Below are 27,880 nucleotides of genomic sequence, written 5' to 3'. Positions count from 1 at the left end.
GTACCATATTACTTTGCTTTGCCCCTCTAGAATAAAAAATAAAAAAAAACCAAATACGCGCCTTGTGCCAAATATATTTATTTTTTTTTAAGTTTTGCGTAAAAGCAAAAAAAAAAAATAAACCAAAACAAAAAGTGAGTGTAAGTTTCAAAATAAGCCACAAAAAACAAAAACAAATAAACGCGCCAAAATATTAAAAACTTTTATTTTAAAAACTAAAGTGAATAAAAGTGTATAACTAAAAAAAAATATATATATATGTACATATAAACAAAGAATAGCCTGAATAATGCAATTCTTGTTCAAACTTTAACTGTTACACTCTTAACTCAAAAAATTAAATAAAACATACAAATTTATTTTATTTAAAAATAAAAGTGCAAAAAACAATAAATTAAAACAATAACAAATAAAAACTCAGATATCATTTTTACGCTGCATGTTAGAAACTAAAAAGAAAAACAAACAAACATCTAAATGTTAATTTTTGGTGAAGAATTTATAAAAGTTGTATCTTAAATAAAATTAAAAACAACAAAACAAACTTGCTAAATTGTGCCAAAACCCAGATTTAATTTAAAATTTTAAATAGTTCCAAATAGAACTCCCCTGGGAAAATACCATAAGTGGGTTTTCTTGCGAGTTTTTGAGTTTTCTAAATATTTCGAGTTTTCAAGTTTTTTTTTTTTTAAATTATTTTGAATAAATACATAGTAAGATTATAAAATACTGAAAAGTTTAAACTTACAACACATAAAAATAACTTAATTTTTTGAAAAGATCATGTTGGAAAATATTTGAAACCAATTTTGGCCAAAAAAAGACAAAGAAAGACCAACAGAATATCAAAAAATAATCACAACAAAAAATTAATAATAAAATATTGTATATTTTTTTTTTCGGTTTCAAAGCAAAAAGAGATTAGACTTTTTTGATGAGTGACGAACAAAGGGGAGCGCGGAGGAGGAGAGTGTGTGATAAGGGATCTGCCCGCCGCTAAACACCCGCACCCACACACTGAGAGAAATAGCAAGGGAAATCAAAAGGACCGAAATCGCCGGTTTAAGATCAAAGTGATCATCGAAGTGCTTTGAATTCGCCGTCGGTGACGAATGCATTTGCATCTCCTGGTGGCAGCCGCGACGCCTCCAGCTGATCATACGGGTGGTGTGGAAGACGCCGCCACAGAGGCAACTTTCAACAGTGTTGCAAGTAGCGAGGCAGCAAGCACTAATCCCAGTAGCATCCCCGCAACAGTCAATTGGCCGACCAGTGTGGCGCCCGTCAGCATCGCCGGTCCCGGCCGCCTTGCTCGCAGCATCAACGGCAGCAGCGGCGGCGGCAGCGGCAGCCATCACCATCATCACCTGCACCATCACTACGCCCCCTATCACGCCGCCGCCTACCATCCGCATCATCCGTACTCGTACCACCACCCGCCGCCAGGCACCCCCACCCCCACGGCCACTGCCGCATCGGTCGCCTCGGCCGTCTCAGCCGGTGACATCGCCACTGCCGCACATCCGCCGCCCGCCTCGCATCCGCCCGCCATGGTCACCTCGTCGTCCGCCTCGCCCACCGGAAATGGCTGGACCAGCACCGGGGACTTCAAGGGCCTGACGGCCGTGCCCGCCGTGGTGGCAGCCACGGGCGCCAGTGGAGGCAACTCCGCCGGTGGCACAACCGCCAAAGTGTTGGCCATTTCCAGTAGCGCCAGTGTTGGCAGCAGTTCGCCAACAGGTGGCGCCAGCAACGGCACCGCCCACAGTGGACACAGCGGTAGTACCACTAGCAATAGTGGCAACAACAACAACAGCTCCAATAGCAACAACAACTCGAATAGCAACAACAACAACAATGCCCTGCACCAGGATCTGAAGTGGATGGAGAGATTGGTGATGAAGCGACAGCAGGAGCATCCAGGAGAATTGGGTGAGTTACAAAAAGGTCAAAAGGTTACAATTTTTTATTAAAAAACAATCAAATAATTAAGTTTAAAAAACAGGCAGAGTTTAAAAAGATAAAGGATATTGTTTTCCATCTATGCATTTTTTAGAAACTATTTTTTTTAGGTTTCAAAAGCAGTTTTTCGAAATTAAAGGAAATACTTGAAATTTCAAGATAATCATGTTCATATTTTAAAGTTTTTTTTCTTCGAAAATGACAACTGTTATTTCTATGTCTGAATCTTTAATTTAAATCTTCAACTAAAATAGTAACTCGAAAAAATAAATTAATTATTTAAAAAACTATAAGTACAAAGTAGGAGAAACGTAGAAGTAAAAAGTATAAATATGTATTTTATTATCCAGAAAGTTCAATTGAAATAGGATACATACACCCGATGATATCGTATACATATGATATATTAAAAATAGTTAGAGATCTAATAAATTTGAAATCGATTTGAAAGATTGTTTAAAAGATAATAATTAAAATAAATCTTAGCAATAAAAGGAAGGTATAAAAAGAGTCCCGTATTTCTCCCTACCATTAAAAAGAATATTTTAAATAAGAAATAGGGTAAAAAATACATTTAACAAATTAGGTTTTTGCTTCAATTATCCATCCTGTTTTTTTTTGTATTTTTCTTGCAACTTCCTCAACATTTTTATCATCAAAGAGTAAGATCCTCTTTTCGAACTTTTCCCACAAAAAGCTACTACTTATACTTTCCCTTATAAAAAATCTATAAAATAAAAAAATAATAAAAGGCAACACTTTTAGCTCGTGGCCCGGCTGAGATTGCATTTTTTTTTTTACAAAAAGTTATACTCACATACTGTACGGACGAGTATCTGTGGGATAACCCGATCCCCAAAAGGTGAAGCGCAAATTCTTTGCCACATCCTTGCACAATGCACTTCTAGAGCTTCCTCATCATCATCATAATCTATATATGCATATATATATATATATATATTTATGTAAGTAGCCTTATCGGATTGCACAAGTCAGAGCAGAGCCTCCAGCGGGATGACGATGTCGGGATATGTGCGTAAGTTGATATCGATAATTGTTATTGATATCAACGCACGAGTCTTTGGCCTTTTTTTTTGCTCATCTTCGGGTCGATTGGTGATATCAATGACCCAAAGCGAAAGCTGCTAATGAAATCTCAGCTCATCGCTCCCCCTTTTTTACTTTTTTTACAAAATATAATCAGCAAAAGGAAACTGGTTCTTTAAACCTTTCTTTAATGTCCTTTAATTAAAGTTTTAGTAATTAAAATATATAGAAATTATATTATATAATTCTCTAAAGGATTATCCTACTTTATATAGATCTCTTAGCATCCTTATTCCCATAAACGCAAATCCATAAATCATTCAAATGCCCCATTTTTGACTCCACTTTGGACGCAATCAGGTCAAATGTCAAACGCCATCCGGATGATGGCTTTAACCCTATTGAGTAATTAATTATGCACCGCCGGATGGCGGCTAAAGGACCAAAAGGACGCAGGACAACGGACAACAGATGATTGATATTTATGAACTGAAATAAACTATAAATTATTGAATATTTTGACGCTGCTTGCTTGGCCATGAAATTGTATAATTTAATCAGGACCACTTGCCACTTAATTGTTTTATCCTTAATATCCTTGTTTTTTATTTTTTGTTTTTTTTTTTTTAGTGCGCACGAGCAATCCTTACTTCTTGTGCTCCGCCCTGCCCTCCCATTGGCGCTCCAATAAGACGCTGCCGCTCGCCTTCAAGGTCGTCGCTTTGGCGGAAGTGGGCGACGGGACTTATGTCACGATCCGGGCCGGGAACGATGAGAACTGCTGCGCCGAGCTTCGTAATTGTACCGCCCAGATGAAGAACGACGTGGCCAAGTTCAACGACCTCAGATTTGTGGGACGAAGCGGAAGAGGTGAGTTTTTTAATGAATTTCTAGTTGGGATTTAGGGATATAATAAAGTATTACCTGCAAAAGAATGGGTTCTTTTACTTATTATATCAAAAAATAAATGATATTATTTTAACATTATTGATATAAGCTTCACTTTTCTTTGCTAAAAATTGCTAACCTTAGTCACTCTTCCTTTAAAAACCAAGATATCTTCTCAACCTTTTCACAATCCTTACTTTCTTTCCTCTAATTTGAATGTAAGCTTCTCGGATCTTCTCAACGGAAGTTCTTGACTTAATTTGATCTTAAAATATACTCAAAAAAAATCCCTTAAATTTAAAAAACTTCAAAAAACATTTGTCAAAGGTGGTTAAGGGATAGCTTCGTTTTTAAAGAATGTTAATATGGAACATAAACTTGAATATGAAACTGTATATTGTTAAACCCGTTTAAAAAAAGGGCTTTTAACAGTTAAAGGCTTTAAATAATCTATTAAAGGTTTAAGCTTTAAATTTCTTATATACTTTAAAACAAAATTTAAACAACTCACAATTATAGTTCTTGCCCCAAAAAATTAACAGAGTTTCCTCTTTCGGTTCTCTTTCTTGAAAATTTCTATAACGATTACTTTAAGTTGTTTTTAAAATGGTTAAAACGCTTTGAAACTTAGTTTTTTTTACTGTGCAAGTGACAGGAAAAAAAAGGTTAACAAAAAGAACTATATTATCAGATCGGAAGTGCTGCATTGATTGAGTGACAAGCCCGAAAATGAAGAGGAGTTCTTAGTTCTTAGCACCCTGAGAAGACCTAATGCCTTCCTTTAAGTTAGTTCTTCGTATTTTTGGGTATTCTGATGTCTGTCCATAAAAAGGATCAAAAGATCAATGGTACAGCAGTCGTCACATTAGGCTGCAGTTGGCGCTGGCCTCGGGGAGCAGGAACATGCAACATGCAATATGCAACATGCAACTTCTCACTTGCAACTTGCATATGCGAGGAGTATGTATATGGAAATGCCTGCACTGGGATCGGGACACGCAATGTTCTGGTAATCGATTTGAACCCACAATTATATACATATATATATATATATATATAGTAGTATGTATATATAGGGAGTATATATTAGTATGTCCCAAGAACATTGCATAGAATTTTGCAGCAGCAGCAGTTGGCTAATTAGCTGCAACTGTTGCCTATCTGTTTTTGATCCAAAGTCCACCACATACATATCCGTAGCAACCCTCCCCACTGTCTCTACAATTCTTGACCAATTTGAAGGACTCGTGCCGCAAAAGGACGAAACACAAAATAATTACAACAATCACTCGGAATCCAAAAGGGGCATGCAAATAACAAGCTAATGATGTAAGAACATAAACGCTGACCAAATTGTCAACGGCAGGCAACAAAGTTCACTTGGCCTGGCTTATAATGGTCACGCCCCCACCACGCCACGCCAAGCCATGCCACGACCCAACGACCTTTGCGCCCTCACTCCCCCCCTCACTTGCCCTGTGAGTCGCGGGACATCATGCGGCGATTTCTGATTAGATGACAAAGCGAATCCGTATCTGAAACAAAAACAAAAGCCCAAAGGCAAAAGCCATCAAAACGTCAACGGAAAAAAATATTAAGCGACACTTGTAGCAGGGATATGGGGCTTAAGGTTAGACTTAATAATATCCTTTCATTAGGAAAAAAGACATTTTGAGAACAAACTCAATAATAATTCTGAAAATATGTGCAGAAATATAGGGAAAAATAATTTAATATTTAATATTTTAGTTTTCAAATAATATTTTTAATCAAATACTTGCTAATAAAGAGACTCGTAATACACTAATCTACAGTCTTGTAAAGTAGTAATATAAATAATATTATTCATTTTACTAAATATAATTTTTCTTATCACAAAGAAGTGAATAAAAAATTATTTTTCGTTGTTAAAACAAACACAAAACAAAAAAATTAAAAAAGTGAATCATATTTTTAAAAGACTTGAATTACAGGGTATTATTTTAAGAGGCTTTGGGGAGGACTCTGTGGGCGGAGAGACAATTTATGCAATTAATTGAGTGGGCGTGGCCATTTATCGCCTCATGATCCTGCTCCTGGCATGCGTCAACATATTTGTTAATTTTTTTCTTTAATTTTAATCACCAGAAAAATCTGAAATGGTCATTGAATATTAGTGTCCTTTATGTCCAGGGTTGATCCCCCATTAGATCCTTTTAATTAACAGCACAAACATTCCAAATACTCTCACTCCTTGTACCTTAAAATATGATATCATATCAAAGGACTTGACTTCTGTCAGGCAATGCTGGCCAGTATTAAAATTTGCTGGAAAACAAAACAAATGAAGGACACGCGCCAGGTTGGAATTTATAAGTCGCTTCAGGATTTACATGTATTTTTGTTATTTTTTTTTCGGGAAAAGGGTTGACAAGGGGGAGATGGCTGATAAACTTCAACAAGTCCTTGATCCGTCTTAGTGGTTGCAGATACATACTTTTTGCAGAAAATAGACTCTGGGTTAATAGGATGAATTTGTTTTTGTAATAGTTAGTCGGTTCTAGAATAGATATTTTGAGGGTTTCTATTAGGAATTCAAAAAGAAGTTATTTGGCAATTATCATACTTTTAATTTCAAAACACAATGATCTTCTATGAAATATATATCTTGTATTATTATATTTTATTACATAAAGGTCTTCTCAGTTTAAAGTTAAAGTTTTGATAAAACAATACCCAGAATATTCGTGTTTGGATTTGTTTAAAATAAAATAAAGCTATCACTCTGGGAATATATTTAATATCTTCAACAGAAATCATTTCCCTGGGAGACGTTATTATGCCATAGTTCCCAGCCCAAAAAAAAAAGTCTCCATAAGTCTCCATAAATATACCCCCTTAATAGATAAGGTTAGCCGTTTTTTTTTTTATGTAATCCAAGTAATCCACAATCAGTGCGAATATGAACGTATGTTCCGAGTGATTTGTCGCAAGGGCTATACTTAATACTAAGTTCCCACAGAGTTTATCGGAATATTCGTACAAATATAGTGAGTATGCCTCATTGGGATTGCCTCAGTTCTGAAAACACACTACGTTTTCAGATCCAAAATATGATTTATATTAAGTAGAAATAACTGACGAGTGCGTGAGCCTTATTGTTCATATTGATAATGACTAATTTGGATTCCAGAAAGAGAAACAAAAAATGGGTCTGTTGTCCATGTCCCATTATATGGTTATTACCTTTTCGGGGCTTTCATGGTCCTATATATTTTATCATTCAGCCTTCGGACAAGAAAAGACAAAAGGGCCTAGAGCCCCCGAGAAGGGGCAATAACGTTTTCCAATTACTCTCTAACGAACTTTTACGCAAGTCGATGGATGCTCCAGTTTGTCTGGCTCTTTTTGAAAAATTACCCAAACCCCCTCCACTACAAAAGAAGGAGCTCGGTTTCTTTCTTTCCATGGGCTTTGATTAATTTGGATTTGGAGATTTCTTCTCCAAACGAAAAGTACACGCACAGCGACCATTTCTGTTAATAATAATCATAATAATAAAGACATTTGAAAAAGAACCGAAAACGCTTTCTAACTGATGCCCATTTCGTCTGCTCCTCGACATCCATTTCCATTCGTGGTTTTTTCTCTAATTGAGACTCCGATTGAGACATCAAATCTTTGATTATCTCCATCTAGTTTGGACGTAATCGAGTTCATATCGAACCTAATGGGTGTACTTTCGGGTTCTTGAGACTTGAGCCAGTTTTTCGTAACTTTTGGTGACTTATTGGGAAGTCGCACGTGGGCCAGAACAGGGCCAGTCTATAGCTTTGCCAATTCTTACTTGATCTTTTAGCGAAATACCTTGAAACTTTTGTAGGTCGATTATCCATCGATCTGCTTTAAAATCGTAGGATAAAATATTTTATATATTTTTTGCCAATTTTTCTTAGGGGACTCCTTTAAATACTTCTATAAATCATGGTTTCGCCCCATGTGGACCAAAACGGTGTCTATATCTTTGCCTATTCTTATCCGATCTTTTTGCGGATTACCTTGGAAGATTAGTACATCGATTCTTCATAGATCTGTATCAAAATATGGGACTAAAATATTTTTAAAATATTTTTTTAATTTTTCTAAAGGGACCTTGGATAAATCGTTGTTGCGCCCCATATCGTTCAAAAGGATGCCTATATCTTTGTTAATTCTGATCCGATCCTTGAGAGGAATACTTTAAAAGATTTTTAGGAGCTCCACCAATTTACATTTAAAACTTGAAATAAAATAATAATTGTTAAGTTAATAAAAAAACCTTTTCAAGGGACTCCTTACAAAATCCTGGTTTAGCTCCATATAGGGGACTGTTCTGTCTATATCTTTGCCAATATCTAACCGATGCTTGAGCGGAATATCTTGAAAAATTTCCTGTTAAAACACATAAGGAATGTATTGGAATTATATGTTTTTAAGTTCCATTTTTAGTAACACAATACCTAATTTCCCCTTCCCTCGCAGTTGACGTTTCCAGTTCTTAATTAAAAGTTAAATGCAATTTCCATCAAGTAGGACTCGCTCCAGATGTCTGGACAAATACGTGTGTACATGTGGGAGGATAATACCCATATCCTCCCCCAACACAGGCCATCTCTGTTGCACCTTTACCACGGCATAGTAGATAGCAAGGCGAGTGAGTGAGAGGGGTGTTATGGATGGGTTTGGGGATGCGACTGAGGTTTTTGCGGTTTGTTCTCTGGATTCGCTCTTTGTTTTTGGTTTTAGGTGTGTGTGTGTGTTTAATTATGTGTGTGTATTGGTATGTCCAGACAGAAGACTGTAAAAATATAGAATTTAAAACAAAAAAATAAAAATACATCCAATCGATTTTTCTACAATTTTTTTTCCAAGCCTTTCAAATGGTGTCTAGTTTAATGGCCATAAAGAGTGTAAACATTTTGGCCAAGCCCACTTCAGTTTGGCCACAATGTTGCCTTTTAACCAAAAGAATAAATACGTAGCTGCGTTGGGAAAAAGGGGGCGTGGTCGGGGCGGAAGACAGGTTGCAACATTTACTCATTTTATGTGCAAATTTGGCGGGCAGTCATTAAGGCGAGATAAACCAAATTTATGTCAGTCGGTTCAAACAAAACAACACCGACGGGTAGTACGTTTATTTTTCTCATTTTTTTGGAGTTAATATGAAGCGAAGTAAATGGAGGGACTGGATACCCTGGAGGGACTTGGCCTGTGACTAAGTATATGTAGGTATTCTAATTAAATTTTATTTTAAAACATTGATTATACTTTATAATATTAAAGGTATTGAATTAAAAGAACTTTAGTTATGTAGGCTTAAAGTCTTTTTAACTATTTTATCAAGAAATAGCTTAAAAGGCAATGATCTAGAGGGTTATATCCTTAAAATGGGTCTATGAGTACCGGGTATAGATTGTCCAAAGCTTCTCTTTCTCTCTCCATCAGTTCCTTCTTTAAATAGTCTTTATATAACCCACTCTCTCACTTCCCTCTTACTTATAAGTATTCTTTCAACCTATACATTTATCCCAATAGTCCATAAGCCTGTCTCTCTTTCTCAGTTATTAGCCATAAGTATGGTAATATGCAATAATGCCACGTACCAAAATTCATAATGATTAGTTCAAAGGGTTGCCGAGTTCATTGAGACCACAAAGAACCTCACACTTTCCACCATACGGCATGAGAGTTTATAAAAGGCGCGTGTTCCTTCTTACTTTATTTTTTCTTTAAGACTTTTTAAGACTCATTTATTTTTTGGGGTAATTTTAAGTTGGCAAATTGATTCGGAAGCCCAGTGAGGTTGTGGCATAAATCAGTTAGGTGACTTTTACGACTCAATTCTCTAATTCTTTCCGCTTGGCTTTCGGCCGTTTGTTGCAGGGAAGAGCTTTACGCTGACCATCACTGTGGCGACCAGTCCGCCGCAGGTGGCAACTTACGCCAAAGCCATCAAGGTGACCGTCGATGGACCCCGAGAACCCCGCTCCAAGACAAGTAAGTAACTCCCGATCCTAAGAATTATGGCCGGCAAATATTACCATATATAGCTTCTTAAAATGTTGATAAAATTGGCTTACAAAAATTTGTATACAGTGTGTCATTATAATATTAAAATTAGTCATCATTACTACATTAGTACAATCATACTTATTTTGATGAAAAAGTATTTTATTTTATATTTCAAAATATTAGTTGTGTTTGTTTCTTTATCTTGAATTCTCAAACATATTGTTTGTGAAAATTATAATGCTTACCCTACTCAAAAATAAGGATTAAAATTAATAACAAACATAAGTGGTTACAGTGTTTTGCCAATTAGCAATTATCACTTGCCACAAACTATTCACAACACAATGAGGCACACAATGCGGGAAAACATAACAGTGCCCCCGCTGCGTTTTGGGTTTTTGAAATACATAGCATATGTCCTTGTCCGCTACAGTGTCCGTGTCCGTGTCCGTATTTGTAGTTCTTGTCCGTATTACGTATCCCCTGAGGTAGTCACTTGGCTAGCAAGTGTTTAAGCCGGGCCAAATAGCTAAGCCGATCTGCTCAATTGGCCATAATCGTCTTTAATGTCTAATCCTTAGCTCAAAGTGTAACAGAAGGTTTTTTCTTACACAATACAGAGAAGAAAAATTATGGGGTTATTATATAAAAAAACAAATTAAATAAAAATATATCCAATAATGGGAAAATAATATTCTTTAAACTATAATTTGTAGGATATATAAAGAAAACAGATTAGAAACTAGCTTTAAACTATTTTTTAAAGGATCTTCTTTTAATTCCTCAACTGGTCCTAACCTATTCAAGCCTGAATATTAACTAATTAAACACACTAACTAATATTACTTAATAAATAATTCAGAATCGGTAAAACAAATACCTCTTAATATTCTACAATATTTCTCTCCAATATATAATTTATTTCCCTCCTAAAGAGTATCATATCTACTTATAATTTTCTTATGGTGTAAACCATATAAGATCCTTTCTCTTCCTGCCCAAGGATCGTGTGACAGGCAATGTCCGCCATTTTTAGGGACTTTCTGTCATTGGGGAAGGTGTTTGAAAAGTGCAGCCGGTTTTAACTGACTGACTTGACTGCCTTTTGAGGCAAAAAATCGAAAGGGAAGGGGGCAACGCTTCTGCTTCTTACGGTTTCTGAAAATTTTGCGGTTTGCAAAGAAAACCTTTTTTTTCTCCTCTCGATTGCCTCTTTTTTTTGTTTTTATTTCGTATATAATGCACATATGAATTAATTTTTTTTTCCACTTGATATTTCGTTAATGCATTTTTAAGTCTTCGCTGCAACGTTAATCGCATATACAGAAGGTAACAGTATATATTGTCATATATATAGTATGTTATACGTAAATTAAAATGTAGCTTGGGCTTACCTTCAGTTTTGAAATAAAGACTAAGAAGTAAAATGATTTTAAGCTTGGCAAAATGGAGTAGCTTTTAAAGTGCTCAGCTTTATGTGGGTTTTTATAAAGTTAAAGGGTTTATTTTTATACCCTTGCAGAGGGTATTATAGATTTAGTCAACTCTATAGCCGAGCATACTCTATCAACTTTATTGCCGACCCTATAAAGTACATTCTCGATTCTCGTACATACATAGGAGAAAACCAAATTTTCAAGGGGTCCCATCACAAAAAATTTACAGAAAAGCTAAAAAATATATTGTCTCAGGATTTTGATGCAAAAAGGTGGCAAATCGATCTAGAAATCGTTTAAGGTACTCCGCTTGAGAATCGGATCAGAATTGGGGAAGATATAGCCATCGTAGTGGACCCTATAGGGAAAAACCCATTTTCAAGGGGTCCCATCACGAAAAATGGACAAAAAATCTAAAAAATATTTTGTCTTAGGATTTTGATGCAAAAAGGTGGCAAATCAATCTAGAATTCGTTTAAGGTAATCCGCTTAAGAATCGGATGAGAATTGGGAAAGATATAGCCATCGTAGTGGACCCTATAGGGAAAAATCCATTTTCAAGGGGTCCCATCACGAAAAATGGACAAAAAATCTAAAAAATATTTTGTCTTAGGATTTTGATGCAGAATGGTGGCAAATCGATCTAGAAATCGTTTAAGGTACTCCGCTTGAGAATCGGATCAGAATTGGGGAAGATATAGCCATCGTAGTGGACCCTATAGGGAAAAACCCATTTTCAAGGGGTCCCATCACGAAAAATGGACAAAAATCTAAACAATATTTTGTCTTAGGATTTTGATGCAGAATGGTGGCAAATCGATCTAGAAATCGTTTAAGGTACTCCGCTTGAGAATCGATCAGAATTGGGGAAGATATAGCCATCGTAGTGGACCCTATAGGGAAAAACCCATTTTCAAGGGGTCCCATCACGAAAAATGGACAAAAATCTAAACAATATTTTGTCTTAGGATTTTGATGCAGAATGGTGGCAAATCGATCTAGAAATCGTTTAAGGTACTCCGCTTGAGAATCGGATGAGAATTGGCGAAGATATAGCCATCGCAGAGGACCTTATAGGCAAAAACTTAAATTTATTTATATAAATGCATTATTTTATTTGTTTTTTAAATGACAAAAATCTGTTTAAATGTTAAAGATATAAATAATCGTAACCTTTCCCTTAACTCCCTTTGCAGGTCCTACGGGTGGCCCCCACTACCGTGCGCTGGGCCTGGGCCAGCGTCCCTACATTGACGGCTTCCCCAAGTCGCTCCACGAGCTGGAGGCACTGCGTCGCACCACCAAAGCTGTAACCACGGCTGCGGCAGCAGCAACGGCGGCCACAGCCGCTACTGCGGTGGCAGCGGTCGCAGCAGCAGTGGCGGTCAGTCCCGCTGGCGGAGGTGGCACAGGAGGTGGGGGCGTGGTCGGGGGATCGGGAGCAGGTCTGGTGCAACAATTGAGTAGCAATTACTCATCGCCGAATAGTACAATCAACTCGGATTGCCAGGTTTATAAACCAAATGCGCCGCATATTCAAGGTAAGTGCAAGCAATACACTGAGAAAAATAAACCATGCAGTTTTAAATAAATATCTATCAAGGGAAGAAGGCCTATAATAATATTTATATGTTTTGATCTGTTTTTGTAGCTATTATTTAATCTTGAAGTCATATCTCTAACGATTTTTAAAGTAGTTTACCAATTATTAGAGTTATTTAAAAAAATATATATCCTAAAATATAATAATTGAATTTTCTAAAAAACAATTCCTCTTTTTCCAAGTGTATCCAACCCGCTATAAGTCTTCCCCTTTCCCTTTTTGTTCTTGGCCCTTTTAATGAAGTTGTTAGCGATGAAAGCTGGCCACGCTTGGGGATTGATGTCTCTGTCCGTCTGTCCGCGTGTCCGTCTGTCCGATTGTCCGCTTGTCCGTCTGTGTAGCTTCGTTGACTGGCACCAGGCTGCCTAAACGTTTTAATTGAGTTAATCAACCTGCCATACACCTTTAACTTTGGTCGCCTCTTGATTTATTTTTGGTATTTTTATGGCGCGCTTTGTTTTTGGCAGACGATCGCTAATTTATTTATTTTCACGCAGCTCAGCTTAAAAATAGTTCAGCGCCATTGTCGTTGTCCGCAAAAAAAACAACAAAACTTAAATAAATTTATAAATATAAAAAATAGAAGAATAGGAGAGTTAAGAGAAAAATTAGTTGTGACTTGAAAAGATAGAGTTATCTTTAATAATTAAATAAAAAGCTATAAGAAAACTATATAATCTGAATATAAAACATTTTTAAAATCTTAAATTAATATGTTTTTTTATATAAATCAGGAAATCTTTCTTAGGAATGAGTAATCCTATTTTATTTTTGTCTATTTCGGTTTAAAACCAAAAAAATGTAAACCACATGCCACGCCCCTATTTGGCAACCACATGCTAGACCTTTTGGGGGCTTATAGAACGGCATTACCAGTGCCAATCAACCCAGTATTACCTCCTCTATTTGTTGTTGTTTTTGTGCCTGGCGTTACCAACTAATTTTAGCCAAAAATCCAGAGAGAAGGCTTGTCTTTTCGGGGACACGCGCGTTTCGCGAGCGGTTTTAAACGCGGCTTCAACCAGTTCACACCAAAACCATCTGTCACTTAATAAATATATATATATATATATAACATATATAACTGATATAAATGTGTGATCTATTATCATGTATAATGACTATTTTTGGGTTGCCATGAGAGCTTCGTCCAGACAATGGAAAATTTTACAAGCATTCCAAGGCGATTGTCTTAAAAATTTGATTAAAATCGAAATGTGTGTTATGGATTTGGAAAGGTGTACTATTAGGGATTGAATATTATGGTAGTATGGTATTGGAGGGGCACTGGACTGCCCCTGAGTCACGGATGAGTCAGTGGCCAGTTTGGAACTAGACGAATCTGAGCCACAAATCGCCGTGTTAAGTCCAGAGTTAAGCGCTTCGCGTTTTGCGTATGCTAATTAATTTATAAATGTGTCTTTTACGCTGTCGGTGTACTCTTTGGAAGAGTCTTTAGGTTTTTTTAAAGGTTTATCGTTATTTTTTTAAGTGCATTTTTAAGATATAGCTACTCAGTTTAAGATATAAAAACTCAGTTCACAAAATTTATTCCATTTTTGAAAAGAGTTGCTTTTTAAATCCGAAAATATATTTCTTTGATTTTTAAACTAATCCTAAAGCTGCCTAGATGTAAATACATAAATATTTCAAAACTATTATTTATAGCTTATAAACATTAAATTATAATTTTCTAAACGAGCTTAAAAGAAACGTTTGCTTGAATATTCTGAGAATGTTTTTTCTAAAAAGCTAGAAGCTATTTCTTACTCCATTTTATTTTTGTTAAAAATAATATTTTTTTAAATTTATTTTAAGAGTATTAATATCTCCTACATTATTTTAAATTATGTATACTTTTTTTTGGGATTTTTATTTTCCCCATTTGGCGGAAGGGGGCAGTTGACTTTGATTGTGAACGAGCCTGGTCGAAATGTATTGTCAATGGGGAATGACACATCGTTGACTTGGCCGACGTCTTTCAATTAGCCAAAAGCAACAACAAAAACAATAACAATAAACACAACAACAAATGCAATACGATTTGCTAAACTTTTTTTGTTGTTGTATTTTTTGTTTAAAGAGATGGAACCGGAAATGCCCGAATCGAAACATTGAAAGCGAGAAATCCAAATCGGAATCGAAAGCCTCTATAGAGCGATTTTGTTTCTCTTTTTTTTTATTTTGCTTCTTTTCTTGTTGTTGTTGTTAAGCCATAAATATTTAAATGTGGCGCTTAAGCTGTTAATTTACACAATATTAAGCAGCAACAAAAACAAAAAGTAAAAAAAATATAAAAGTCATCTGGCAAGCGAACAGAATTCAACGGAAATCGTTGCTGAATTCAAAGAAATCGGGTTCAGATTGTGGCAAAAAAAAATATGTGTGTAACCTGGGCTAAAAAGTGAAGGAGTTAGTTGCAAAAATAAATCAAATCAAAAATAATAATAAAATAGAGAAAAAGGCTACCAAAAATAGTTAAGCCCATAATGATAATTGATGATAAGTGAGAGTCTCAGACGTCCCAGTCTGCTAAAAATTATTTATAGGCTAAAAATTACAAAAGATAATAAAAACATAGATATTTTAGGTGCAAATTTGTAGGTCTTCATTTATGAAATTCTTTTCTTTTGTTTTTTTTTTTTTAGTGTCTGTGTCTAAAAGTAGTCTATTTTATTCAGAAATATTCAAAACAAGTAGTAAAAATTTCTACAATTTCTTCTACAAATATTCATACCTAAAACAACAGTTTCTTTAAAAAATTAAACATTCCTCACGATCTATAAAAAAAGTCTAAAAATTCCCTTCTAATTGTTTTTGTGGTTCCTGAGCACCACAGACACCTGTGGCTGCTGCCTGATGTAGATGCCCCAAGTGGCAAGTGAAGCCCCAACAGATGTTGCAAGTTAGCCTAAAAAAATACAAAAACTGCAGAAAAATTCAAAGCTCACACCTTCGTGTTGCAATTCATTAAAGAAAGATTCTGGAAAGAGGAGCGTGTGCAATATGCAAATTTATCGGGGGTTTTATGGGGTTAGTTGGGTTTTTTATTATATTTTTTTTTCTCAATTTTTTAATACGTATGTATATATTTGCGGGTTGGCAAGTTCTCGCCACAAATCAATCCAAATGCGGTTGCGCAGCTGTTGCAGCTTCACTCGAGATGCTGCTGCTGCAAGATGCAACATGCCACACCCCGTAGTAGGGCTGAGGGGAGGCCCAAGAGGGTTAACACTCTTGCAACAACAACAATGTCACACACATATTGAAATGAAATCTTTTTGGCCCATAAAACAACCAACTGTGGCAAACCAACTTTGGTTTTTTTACAATTTTTTTTTTATGTTGTAAACTGTTTTCTTTTTTGCTTTTTTTTTGTTTTGTGGTACCACCAATGGCCGCAGTCAGTCTACATCCCACCTCCATCTGCCCGCTCTTACGGGCTTCACTCTTTAAAAAACCCAATCCCGAGACCCAAAAAACCGCAAACTCACTTCCGTTTCGTATCGTACTTGTTGTTTTTACCGCCATTTTGCAGTCCGAAAAAGTCCAAGTAAGTACTACAAAAGGGAACACCTATAAAAAAAATGTTGTTAAAAACGAAAAAAAAAAAAGAAACAGCATTATTCAGGCCAATAAAAGCAGCAACAACTGTTACTGCTGCCAATACAAAAAGGCTAAAAAGAAACGGGCCAAAAGAATTCTGGCGGAGGCACTTTAATTAAAATTACTTTAAGCCTCCTAAAAGTAAGTTGTGTCTTTTGGTTTTGCACTGGAAAAAAATAAAGGTAACCCCTTTGGGAGAATTTTAAATAATTTAGTTTCATTGGGATGAACTTTTTATAAGATATTCTCTATAGATGTGTGGTTATTCTAGTTATAGGTATATGTTTATACCAGTTATAGCAGTTTATACATATACAAATCTTAATGATAAACAAACAGTATCATGGTCACACTTTGTTTTATGCATATAACATGGTCACTTCTTATTAAAAGATATCATATTAAATATGTTTAGATACTAATCAGATACTCATAGATATTAATTGATATTAAACGAAGATATAAGATATGGAAAGGATCATAAAATTTTATTATAAATATTAAAAAACTCTGACTTTATCTTTTATGATCTTCATTTAGTTTATATTGTCTGTAAAATATTATTAGGTCACACAGTTCCTTAATGAAAATATCTTAAAAATCCAAAGATATGCTTAGATTAATACAAGATCATTAAACGAAAATGATGTAAAGATATCTGGACACCTTCTGTTTTTGGACCTGCCTGGCTTTTTGTAAAGAACTTTGCAGAAGCTGGCACTCGAAGTCACCTTACTCCACCTTATTTCACATCACATTTTGTGGTTTCAATTGATCCGACTGCATCCGCTTCTCATTTGAACCCTTTTCCTTGTCTTTTTTTCGAGTTGTTGCTTTTTATTTGCGAGCGGATATATGGTCGAAAATCGAAGATATCCGGTCGAAGCCGTGGGATTCTCTTCCACTTCACAACAGGCCCAATGCAAATTCAAAGATGTAAAGACATTAGAGTTACCTTGGTGCTTTCCAGGATGGAATTTTTCTTGTTTCTCTTTGCATAACCACATCCCCTACTACTACTTGAAGTACGAGACCTACGTTGCGTATACGCAATTTTCTGGTTGCAACAAAAAATAGGAGGGACGGGGCTACAACGAAGAAATTCGCATAATTCCACGTGCCTGAAGTAAATTATACGGTAGGAAAGGCCTCACCTGACTCACCCTCCTCCCTCTGGACTGACCCCTTCTAATTTAAAGGCTTCTCTCTCTTTCCCTCTCTTAACTTGGCTAACTGGGCTTTGGCTTTGGGCTTTCATCCTGGTCGTTTCGCTTCATTGCAACCTCATTTGGGTCTTAGTTTTGCGGTGGTCTGTTACCGCCCAACCTTACCACTAAATGCCCCGCAGCCCGCAACCTACCCTACCGCCCCTACCCCACCCTCCGCTTGCTCGTTTCCATTCCCATTTTAGCCAAGTTGGTTGCAACGCAATTTGCGCCTTAATTGAAACATTAAAATGTGATAAGTGACGGGTGAAAAGTTGCATGCAACTTACCATTTTCCCTTACCTTTCATTACTGGCCGCTAGCCACGCCTCTGATTTAAAATAGAGGGCGGGGCTATATACTAGTTGCAAAAGGGTTATGATACTTTATACACACATAGGGCCTGTTGTCTCGGCATATAGGAAATTATTTTATGTAAAATACTTAATTGAGAAGTAACTGTATTTTTATTGGCTTGTTCGTTTTATTAGTTATAGGTACACACTATTTTGCTTTTAAAGGACCTTTTGCAATGTGATCATTTAGGTATGGATTTTGACAAATTAAAAGCTAGAAAATACATTAAACGGTTTAGACCAGAATTAATAAACACTTAATTAATAGCCATAAACACATTTTTAAACTTTCTCCTTAAACTAGTATTTATTGATTAAAAGATTTAAGAAAGCTTATATTATTTTTTAAATTACTCTTTTTCAAAATAGATAAATATCACTAAAAAAATACTTCCTTCTTAATGATCTTTGTGTTGGCTACCTGAAGTTGAGCTAAGAGTCATCTTCTTTTCAATTTAGCTTATTTGTGTTTAATTCTTTCCCCACTTGCCATATATTTTCCTCCTTTATCGCAGATTTCATAATAAATTTGATTAATTATGCGACATTTTTGTCGCTGCCTTTTTGGGGCATCTGACAGGGGACGAGGGGGCTATCGCGTAATTAATCAAAATATTTGAGAAACAGGGCAAAAAGCTGCGATGTCCTGTTGAGTTGCTTAGGTAACACACCTCTTGGAATTTTCTTTTTCGTCTTGCCAATATTTTCCTTAACCCTTAACCCTGGTTGGGTCTAAGAATATGGTTGACTTTTGGTGCTCGTGGTGGAAAGGGTTAAAATGTTACACACATGCCTTCGTCGTTTGTTGTTGCCATGCATATGAAATGATGTTTTTCAATTATCCTTTCGGCCACGCCCACCTTTGTGTCTGACAACTTGGCGAATTCCATCGGGTGGGTGGGGCGACCAAGGGTTAACTGCTAGGGCGTGGGGGTAATCGAGGGTTAATTGGCCTCCAGCTGGCAAGTATTTACTGAATTTTTAATCATTGTTGGCATATTTTCATTCCTTTCTTCTTCCTAATTCAAAATATATATGTTTTAGATAATTTTTTTTAATTTTTCCCATTGGGATATGGTGGTTAAAGTATAAAAAATAAAAAAAATATTATTTAAAAAAAGTGCCTTCCTCCTCGATTCTCATAGGGGGCACTTAAGGTTCAGAATACAAAAAAAATAATAAAATGAAATATTAGGAAAAAAAATGTTTAAAAATACTAAAATAATTACATAATGTCTACATAAATATATATATTTGTACATATATATCTACACAGATAAATATATTGCCTACATCTACATATTTTATAATAAAAACAATTTTCTAACAATTTTTTATTTATTTATTTCCAGAAACTGACTTAATGGGAGCCGGCGAATGGACAGGATCCCCGAGCACAGCGGCGTCCTACTACCATCCCCACCACCATCCACACGCCCACCACCCGCACGCTCATCCGCACGCCCACCTCCACCAGCACCAGATGGCACTTCCTCCTCCCCCGCCACCTCCGGCGGCCGTTCCTGTCTCCGTTACGGGGAATGGTGCCACCATGGGCGTCGGCATGGGCATGGGCGTTGGAGTGGGCGTGGGCATGGGCGTAGGGGCAATGAATCCGTACGGCGGCTACGATGCTACCAACTCTCTGGAGGCCGGGAATTACGCCGCTCATCTTCCGGGCGTTCTGCCGGAGATGCACGGACATGCCTTCGCCACGGATCCGTATCAGACGGCGGGCTATGCTACCGGAACGGGGGGCGTGACCTCGGGAGGCGGAGGCAATTCTGTCGGCAATGCCGGCGGCTCCAAATCAGAGCTGGACTACGGCGGGGGCTACAATCAGGCGTGGTCGAACGGCTATCAGAACTACCAGTACGGCAGTTGCTCCGCCACGGCTCAGTACGGCCCGCAAACGGCGGCCGCGCCACCGCCACCTCCACCGCCCCCCGTGGTGCTGTATCCGCAGCTCTACTCGACGGTCAATCAGAATCAGATCCACCTGCACCTGCACAGTAGCGAGAAGCTGGAACAGTATCTGGGCTCGGCCGCCGGCGGGGGGGAGCAGTTGACGATCAGCTCCCTCACCGGGAGCAGCAGATCCAGCATAGAAATCGGCCAGGATCCCTACCAGCATCACCAGCAACAGCATCATCAGCATTCGCATCAGCACTCGCAGCAGAATCCGCAGCAGGCGGAGCAACAGGTAGTGGCCGGAGGGGCTGGCGGTGGCGGCGATGTGGTGGAGTCCCCCCGGGAGGAGGACGTGGGCGATCTCACTCCGGTGTGGCGACCCTATTGACCCAATCGGATAGCCCGCACTTTACCGCCGCACTACCCACATCCGCACACACATCCGCATACCCATCCCCATTCCCATTCCCATCCCCATCCCCATTCCCATCCAACTCCGCATCCGCATCTGCAGCCACAACTGCATTTGCATATTGAACTGAATTAGAAAACAAAAAAAAAACAGCAGAAAATGTACAATTTCAACTCTATTTTTTTTTTTTAGTTTTTTTTTCTAGTTAATAAAATATTTATAATAAAATGCTTCATCTAAAAAAAATCAAGTAAGTGTATATAAAATTAAGGCATAAAGGAACTTTGAAGACTATATCCCTTTATATTTTTCAATGATTTTTACAAATCTTAAATATTTAACTTTATTATTTAAAAAAAAAAAAAAACCAGCCAACAGGACAGTAAATATTTTAATATGTTATAGACTAATACTTATTTTTCTTCATTCACTAGACTTTTTTTAAACAAAACTTTTACCTTTGAAAATTAAAGTTATCAAAGTTCCATTGCCATAAAAAATAACTTTAAAATATTATCATGCAAAAACACTCAAAATGTATGTAATCCCTTGAAAACATAACTTCAAGAATAAATGTACATAAAAGAAGAATATTATTTAAAGCATAAGAGCCACTGATTAAAAGTAAACGTAAATATTAAAAGTAAAAAAATTATGTAGCGAACCCTTAATTTAGAAAGCACCAAACTCCCCACAAAACCTACAAAGTTAGAGAAATAATAAAACAACTTTTTTTTAATAGCTTTAAGCCAAGAATGATACTCCTTAAAGTCGCACAACTATCTATGAATATATGAAAAATATATATAAATTAAATATAAATTTTTTTTTGTTACTTTGTGTATGTGTGTGACTGAGTGTGTGAATCCAAAGCCAAAGGATTCAAAATTTATAAAAAAGAAAATTGAACAAAAAAATTATTGATAAAAAAAGACTATAAATAAAGTTATTGTATTTATTTAAAAAGTGATTGTTTTTAAAGGGGTGTGTACATTTTTGATATAAATATTTTACAGATATTTTTTTTTTAGAAAATTAGGCTTGAATTGTGCAAAAAAATGTGTTTTGTGTTAACCACAAACGAAATGCAGAAACTTTATTTAATTATGTGCATATTTTAGTCTAATCTAAAAAGCAACAATGGCTCAACAGCAACAACAAAAAATTCGCAACAATTGCAAAAAGAAAAAAAAAGAAAAAGATAAAAAACAAATCATGAATTTTTGAGTGCGAAGCCTTAAAAATGCGCGTGTAAATAATAAATTAAAATTATTGCCAAACATAATAACCACAAAATGTGCACAGAAATAGCATCCACCTCTTTCTAGCCTACATACGTGTATGTCTCTGGGTAGAGTGCCCCCTCTCTTTCTGGGCTAAATGTGTAGTGCCCTCTCTTTCACATGACGATCTCCGATCTGTGGAAGCTCTAGTTCCATTTTCATTTTGTAGCCTCTCTTTTTGCGGTTAACCCTCCTTGGCTACCATGGCTTAAATAAATTGTACCGAAGAAGCAACAGCAGCGAGCTTAATATTTAACCCACCATGTTGGGTCCACCCCACCCCACTGCCTCATTTTAACACCCTGTTGGCCAAATAAGTGGCTTTAGGTGCCTTTGGGTGCCGCCATTGTTCCGCCAGCTATTCCGCTGGCATGCAAATCCAAGACAAGTCACTCAAGTGTTAAATTGCAAAAGACATTTCCATTGTCGGCAATTGCGACAACGGAAACCCTAGACACGGAGACCCGAGATCCGAGATCCGAGACCCCAGTTTCGAGATCCGAGATTCGAGACGGGGGCTCTATCCCATCGATAATCTATACTTTTATGGTCTATCCACTGAAAATATTGGAGAAACAAATGATGGTTCTTGGCCTAAGACATGGGCTGACTTTTGGAGAAGTCATTATCATCCTAAATCTATTATAGATTTTATGTCTTTATTTTTTTGAAGATAACTAATAATATATCTAACTATTTAATCCCTTTTTTTTCTCAACTCAAAGTGTAGAAGCCAGATCCAGGCAAGCGTTAAAGATCTGTGCTCCCCTCAACCCTTTGGATTTTGAAACCCCTTTTGGAAGGCCTGGCAGAAGCCCGACACACGTCTCCCTCAAGATCCCCGCCCTTCAGATCCCCTCCAGAATATAGTAAGTGATCCACTCCAGTGTCTTGCGGTGGCCCAGAACAAAAAAAAAAGAAACACGACAAAATAAATAAATAAAAGGTGAGCCAATGTTGGCTTACAATACAGAGAGTAACTTTGTCAGCAGTTTATGATGGGCGAATTGAATTACCATTGAGGGAAACTGTAGAAAGAGCTGAAAACCTGAAGCCTGAGCCGAGTCATGAGCTAATTAACTCCCAGTTCCACTGATCCAGTCTAGGAATATGTACAATCCATGTAAGCCGGCTACCGTGAGGAGTTCAGAGCACCTGGGTGGTCCTGTCCGGTCGGTTAAAGCCTGTTTATGAATGGGGATCGGTTTTGTGAATCGAGATCAGGGTACAAGGATATTGACCCACATACCGAAAGCTGATCCTTTTCTTGGGTTCTATTTTGGGATTGGACTGGAAAGTCCGTCAATGACGTAAATTGACATTATTAATTTTCAAAGAAATTATGCTTTATCATTATTATGATATCATCAACCTGATTTCACAGGTTTCAAATCATTTAACCTTTAAATTAGCAAATCCAATGATTAAGAATGAATCATCGTATTGGGGAATCATCTTTATGAAAATTAGGCATAAAATATTTAGTACTTAATGGCTGATTATTTAAATTATTTTTGATTTGCAGAGAAAGGCTTCTATAACTCTTTCTCAGTCCTGCTTATTGTTTTTCTCTTTTTAGCTTTACTGGAATGAGGTTTTTTATTCATTAGCTTTGACTTTAACCGAAAAAAATGGACGAAAGGAAACTGTAATGACACAAAGGGCAAAGAAGCTGCTAGAAAAAAACTTTCTTTCTAGCCAACTGGCTTTTCAGCTGGTTCTATCTCTTTTACCAGCAATGTGTCTGTCTCTCTCCTTCTCTTATTTACTAGTTTGGTCTATTTAAGCCCGTGTAATGAACAAAAATGAAGACAACATGGCCATTGTTATTTCTGTCTTTCTACGTTAAATATTATTTTTTACTCTCTGAAAAAGTTGTACCCTTTCTCTTATAGTATATACTTGATTAATATACCTATTCCTAATTACAATCATCTTTCCGTGAGTCCTATCTTCTATCCTATTTAATTAAAAAGTATTAATACGTTCCTGGGCGGGCTTAGCATCTGTGTGGTATTTAAAAAATACCTGTGATAGTAATCACGCGTGGTTTTATACTAAATACTGCACCCTTCGATAGTTCCGCCCCTACCACGCTCACTTTCTCCTCCCCATTGGGGATCAAGTGCGATCACTAAGAGCGTCTTATTGTTTTGCTGCCAAATTCTTACTTAAATCCAGTGTTTAAGATGAATCTTTCGTTTAATCTGTATTACAATATCATGCTGGATATTACAATTTCGATTAATAAGTTGTTTACATTATTCCAAGTAATAGCGTAGGTGAGTAATTGCTGTGCGTTTGTCATTAAAGTGCATGGTGCCAGTTAGTACCTGTGTTTGGTTATTTCAAATGCACTTTTTCTCACAGAAACCTCTAATAAACAAAGTCGACCACATTAACTTTTAACCATTTAAATACAGTTTTTTAATGCAACCAATGAAATATGGTGAAATTCCTGGCATGTCCTCCATCACGGCAAGTGTGCGGCAGTGTCCCCACCGAACAACAGCCTTCATATATTTTACATACATATGTAGGAACAAGGAGGATGTATGTAAATTACAGATGTATATCAAGTAAATTACATAAATTATGTACATAAAAGCCTATGGAAACTCAGGTAAGTTTATTAAAGTTTATATTTATAATTTTTTTAGTTAGTAAACATTTTACTCCTTTAAAACTCGTACTCGTACTGCTTAACTCGTATTATTTAATAATTAAAAAACTTTAAGAGTATATAAGCTTCGCCTCTGCCCCAAATCTAGCTTTCCTTTCATATTTTTTTATACTGTTATTTATGGTGTCGAGTTGGGGTGCGTGTTTTGTGCAAATAAACCAAAATGAAATCCGCAACAAAAGCCAACAGGCCAGAACGGAGAGAGCTGGCCAAAAAAAAACATAAAAGACCAGTTAAGCGCCACCCACAAACGTGCGCAAACACACAAAAATAAAACAACAATGCAGACACAACAAAAAATCGGCTTAAAAAGAAAACCAAGTCAAGAAAAACCAATACAAAAACAAAAAAACAACTGAAACGAATTCCAAAAAGGTATCCACCCACAAAAAAGAGAGTTAAGAGAGAGATAATAGACCCCAAGACCTCAAGAGAGGGCTAGCTGACAAAGAGCGTGCTCTGGGCTTGAGGAGAGAGAGAGAGAGAGAGAGTGTTTTAGGCCAGGTTAATGGGGTAGGCCAAGGTATGGCGGGGTTTTCCAAAGCAGATGGTTATAAAAAAATATGTTTTTAAATGATTTTTGTAATTTTTTATTTAGTTTAAGCAAAAAAACTATTTTTTTTAAAATTTTCAATTTAATTAAATTGAACTTAAATTGAAATATTTTAAATTTAAAGTTATAAAAACCTAAAAAACAAATACTTAAACTATAGGATGACTTGGCTGAATTTGTCTCTTTAGCAAAGACCTACTCTCTTAAGTTATATTCAGCGCAATGCGCTCTTAGCCTTTAGTTTTATTTTTTTTTAATTCGAGCCGAGTTCCGATGAAAGGCCCAAAGTGATTCATTGGATCATTGGGTTTTTGGCCCGCTTGTTGGCCATATAGAGGCATGAACTCTGCCACTCTAGTGACGTTATAGCTCCGCTGATTAAGCCCAAACTTGAATGATGATATACTTGAATTCAAATGGATCTTCGATATGGATTTAACCCAGATCTATATATAGCTTATATAGAGAGCAAGAGAGCTAAGAGACATCGGATAAGAAAGGAATTTCCCGCCACTGTGTGTGACGTAGCTGGCACACGCTGCGTATGAGTAATGTGAGAAAAATTGATACTGCATTTGGGACTAATCCCCGAGATCGGGGTTCTCTAACCCATATAGATTATGGCTATTAAGCTGTCAGGGCAGGCGGCACGCACGCCACACGCTTTCGAGCACAATTTTTGCAAAGTTTTGGTTTTTTTTTGGATTTTATTTGAATGAAATGACTTTGGCAGCAATTGGGATACACACCTGGTCGTTTTAAGTTCAAACATCTTACCAAATATTAAGCTAACACTGAGAGAAAAGAATGTTTATAGTTAAATGGTAATGGCTAATGGTAGTTTATTAGATATTTACCTTCAAGGGGATTATAGGAACGTTTTTATTGAATTTTTTGTTGAAAGTTCTAGAAAAAGTGTTTATAATTTAAAAGGAGGAGAAAGGAAATCTGTTATATGTATTCCATAACCATATCCTCAATTAGCCCCAATAATATTTCCCAGTGCAATACCAATTCCGTTTCGAAACTTCGATTTCGTATGTAAATTTTTGGTTCTTTGCCTAATTTGGCCTTTTTGAACTTTTTGCTTCTAACCAAATGAAATTAGTTGCGTTGGCCGCCAAACAAAAAACCTCCCATCGGCCTCCTATGGCTTTCGGAGGGGTCCAACGGGGGGCGGCTGACTGTGAAGAGGGGGCGTGGCAGGGGGGCTGATATGCTACTAATGTGTTGGCATGTGTCAGACACGCATCAAATGCAGCATTTGAAGGGAGCAGGCAGCAAAAAACCAGAACAGGATGAGTTCGTAAATGAGATGCGAAGCGAGTCCACTGCGAAATAAGACAAAAAAAATGCCATACATAGTGATAAGTTTAAAAATAAAATCTATTAATAATTATAAAGCCATCCTGATAAAATATACCATGATGCACTGGCTATAGTTAGCTCTTTGTTCGTAGATCAAGATGACTCTGATCTTATGAATCAACTTGTGCCAAAGTCCAGCCACTCAGCAGCATAATGAATACATCCATTGATTCATGGCTTAATCATGTATCGATATTCATGAATACTTTGTGTATGTTTTGAGGGGTTTTCATAGTTTTGGGGGCTAACTTCGTGGAAGTTATGAATTTTATTGCTTTATTGCTAAAATGTCATCTCTAGGGCTTTTTGGTTGATACACTTAGAAAAAATTTCTTATTTCTAACTTGGTTTAATATCAAAAATCATAGAATTCATTATCATTTAGGTTTTTTTAAACATTTTCTTATTTAATCAATAAATAACCAAGAGAAAATTAATTCGAGTGCATAGGCTGAAGGTCACAGGGCCAAAAAAGGGGGGGGTGTGAGTGAAAGTGCGGTCGCCCTTGTGGCAAGTGTTGCTGTTGTTGCAGGTGATGTTGCTGCTGCTGCTGTCACCCGCTACGCAACTTTCGATGATGCGACGTCGATGAAGGCAACAACCAACCAGGAGGGACGTGGTAAGAGGGGGTTCGGGTCAAAACGAGCGGGGTTCGGGCTACCTGTGAACTTGATTAGCGGTTTTCTGCTGCTGCCACCGCTCCAGCCCAAAAAAAAAAATCGTGGAAAAAAAACAAAACCCAGGAAAATGTTACTCGGAGTGATTAGCAATGGTTGGGATGGGATGGCTAGTTGATGTTGCCACCACTGGTGGCAGGGATGTTGTTGCTTTCGATTTCGTTGTTGTTGCCACATCATTATAGCTACTTTATTGGCCTTTTGATTATTTTAGCACCAATTTATTATAAGCCTGTTTTTGAAGTCTTACAAGTCAGGGAATATTATAATTAAGTTGCTGGTATTTTATGACTCAAAAATAAATATTAAAAGTCTAAATATGATGTTTTATAATATTATTTATTCATAATAATTTTCATTTGTTTTCTTTCATTAATATTATTATTTTATTTAATATTTCTTCTACTTTTCTTTCAATTTTCTTTGAAAAATTTTGCTGAAATATTTTTTAAATTCTACTAAGTTAATTCCTATATTTTTTTTAATAGGTATTCCTAATTTTTTTACCAAAAAAAATCAAAAAGCTCCTATTTTTTTTATTGTTGGCTTTTAGACCACGTTTGCTTTGATGTTGTTGGCTTTATTGCTGACCTGTTGTTGTTGCTGTTGGGCTCGGAAACCGCTTATTAAATAAACGCATTGCAAATAAAATAATAGCCAAAGCAAAAAGCACAAAATCGCACGATAAACGGGATAAACAAATTTATTTGTCGGCTAATTGAAAAATGAAAATGACTTTTCCGGCCCGAGCCTGGCATGTGCAATGCAGGTGAAAGTGCCAGAGGCCTGTGGTGGTGCGAAAAAGGGTCAAAAGGTGGCTTGGTAATAGGGCTAACCCAAACCTAACTAACCTAAAGCCC

General features: G+C 36.7%; 1 protein-coding gene across 1 annotated transcript; it reads left to right on the top strand.

Moving 5' to 3' along the window:
- Window positions 1-26: 26 nt before the first annotated feature.
- Window positions 27-20,527, top strand: lz (lozenge). Its single transcript, XM_017239069.3, has 6 exons — window positions 27-134; window positions 912-1,932; window positions 3,640-3,879; window positions 9,799-9,912; window positions 12,560-12,904; window positions 19,486-20,527. The coding sequence occupies exons 2-6, from the start codon at window positions 1,113-1,115 to the stop codon at window positions 20,430-20,432; spliced, it is 2,466 nt and encodes an 821-aa protein (XP_017094558.2). The 5' UTR covers window positions 27-134; window positions 912-1,112; the 3' UTR covers window positions 20,433-20,527.
- Window positions 20,528-27,880: the final 7,353 nt, after the last annotated feature.

The sequence above is a fragment of the Drosophila bipectinata genome, chromosome XR (assembly GCF_030179905.1).
Source record: "Drosophila bipectinata strain 14024-0381.07 chromosome XR, DbipHiC1v2, whole genome shotgun sequence".
NCBI classification, from domain to species: Eukaryota; Metazoa; Arthropoda; class Insecta; order Diptera; family Drosophilidae; genus Drosophila; species Drosophila bipectinata.
Note: the sequence above shows the minus strand (reverse complement) of the source record. Positions and strands in the feature narration are given on the sequence as shown.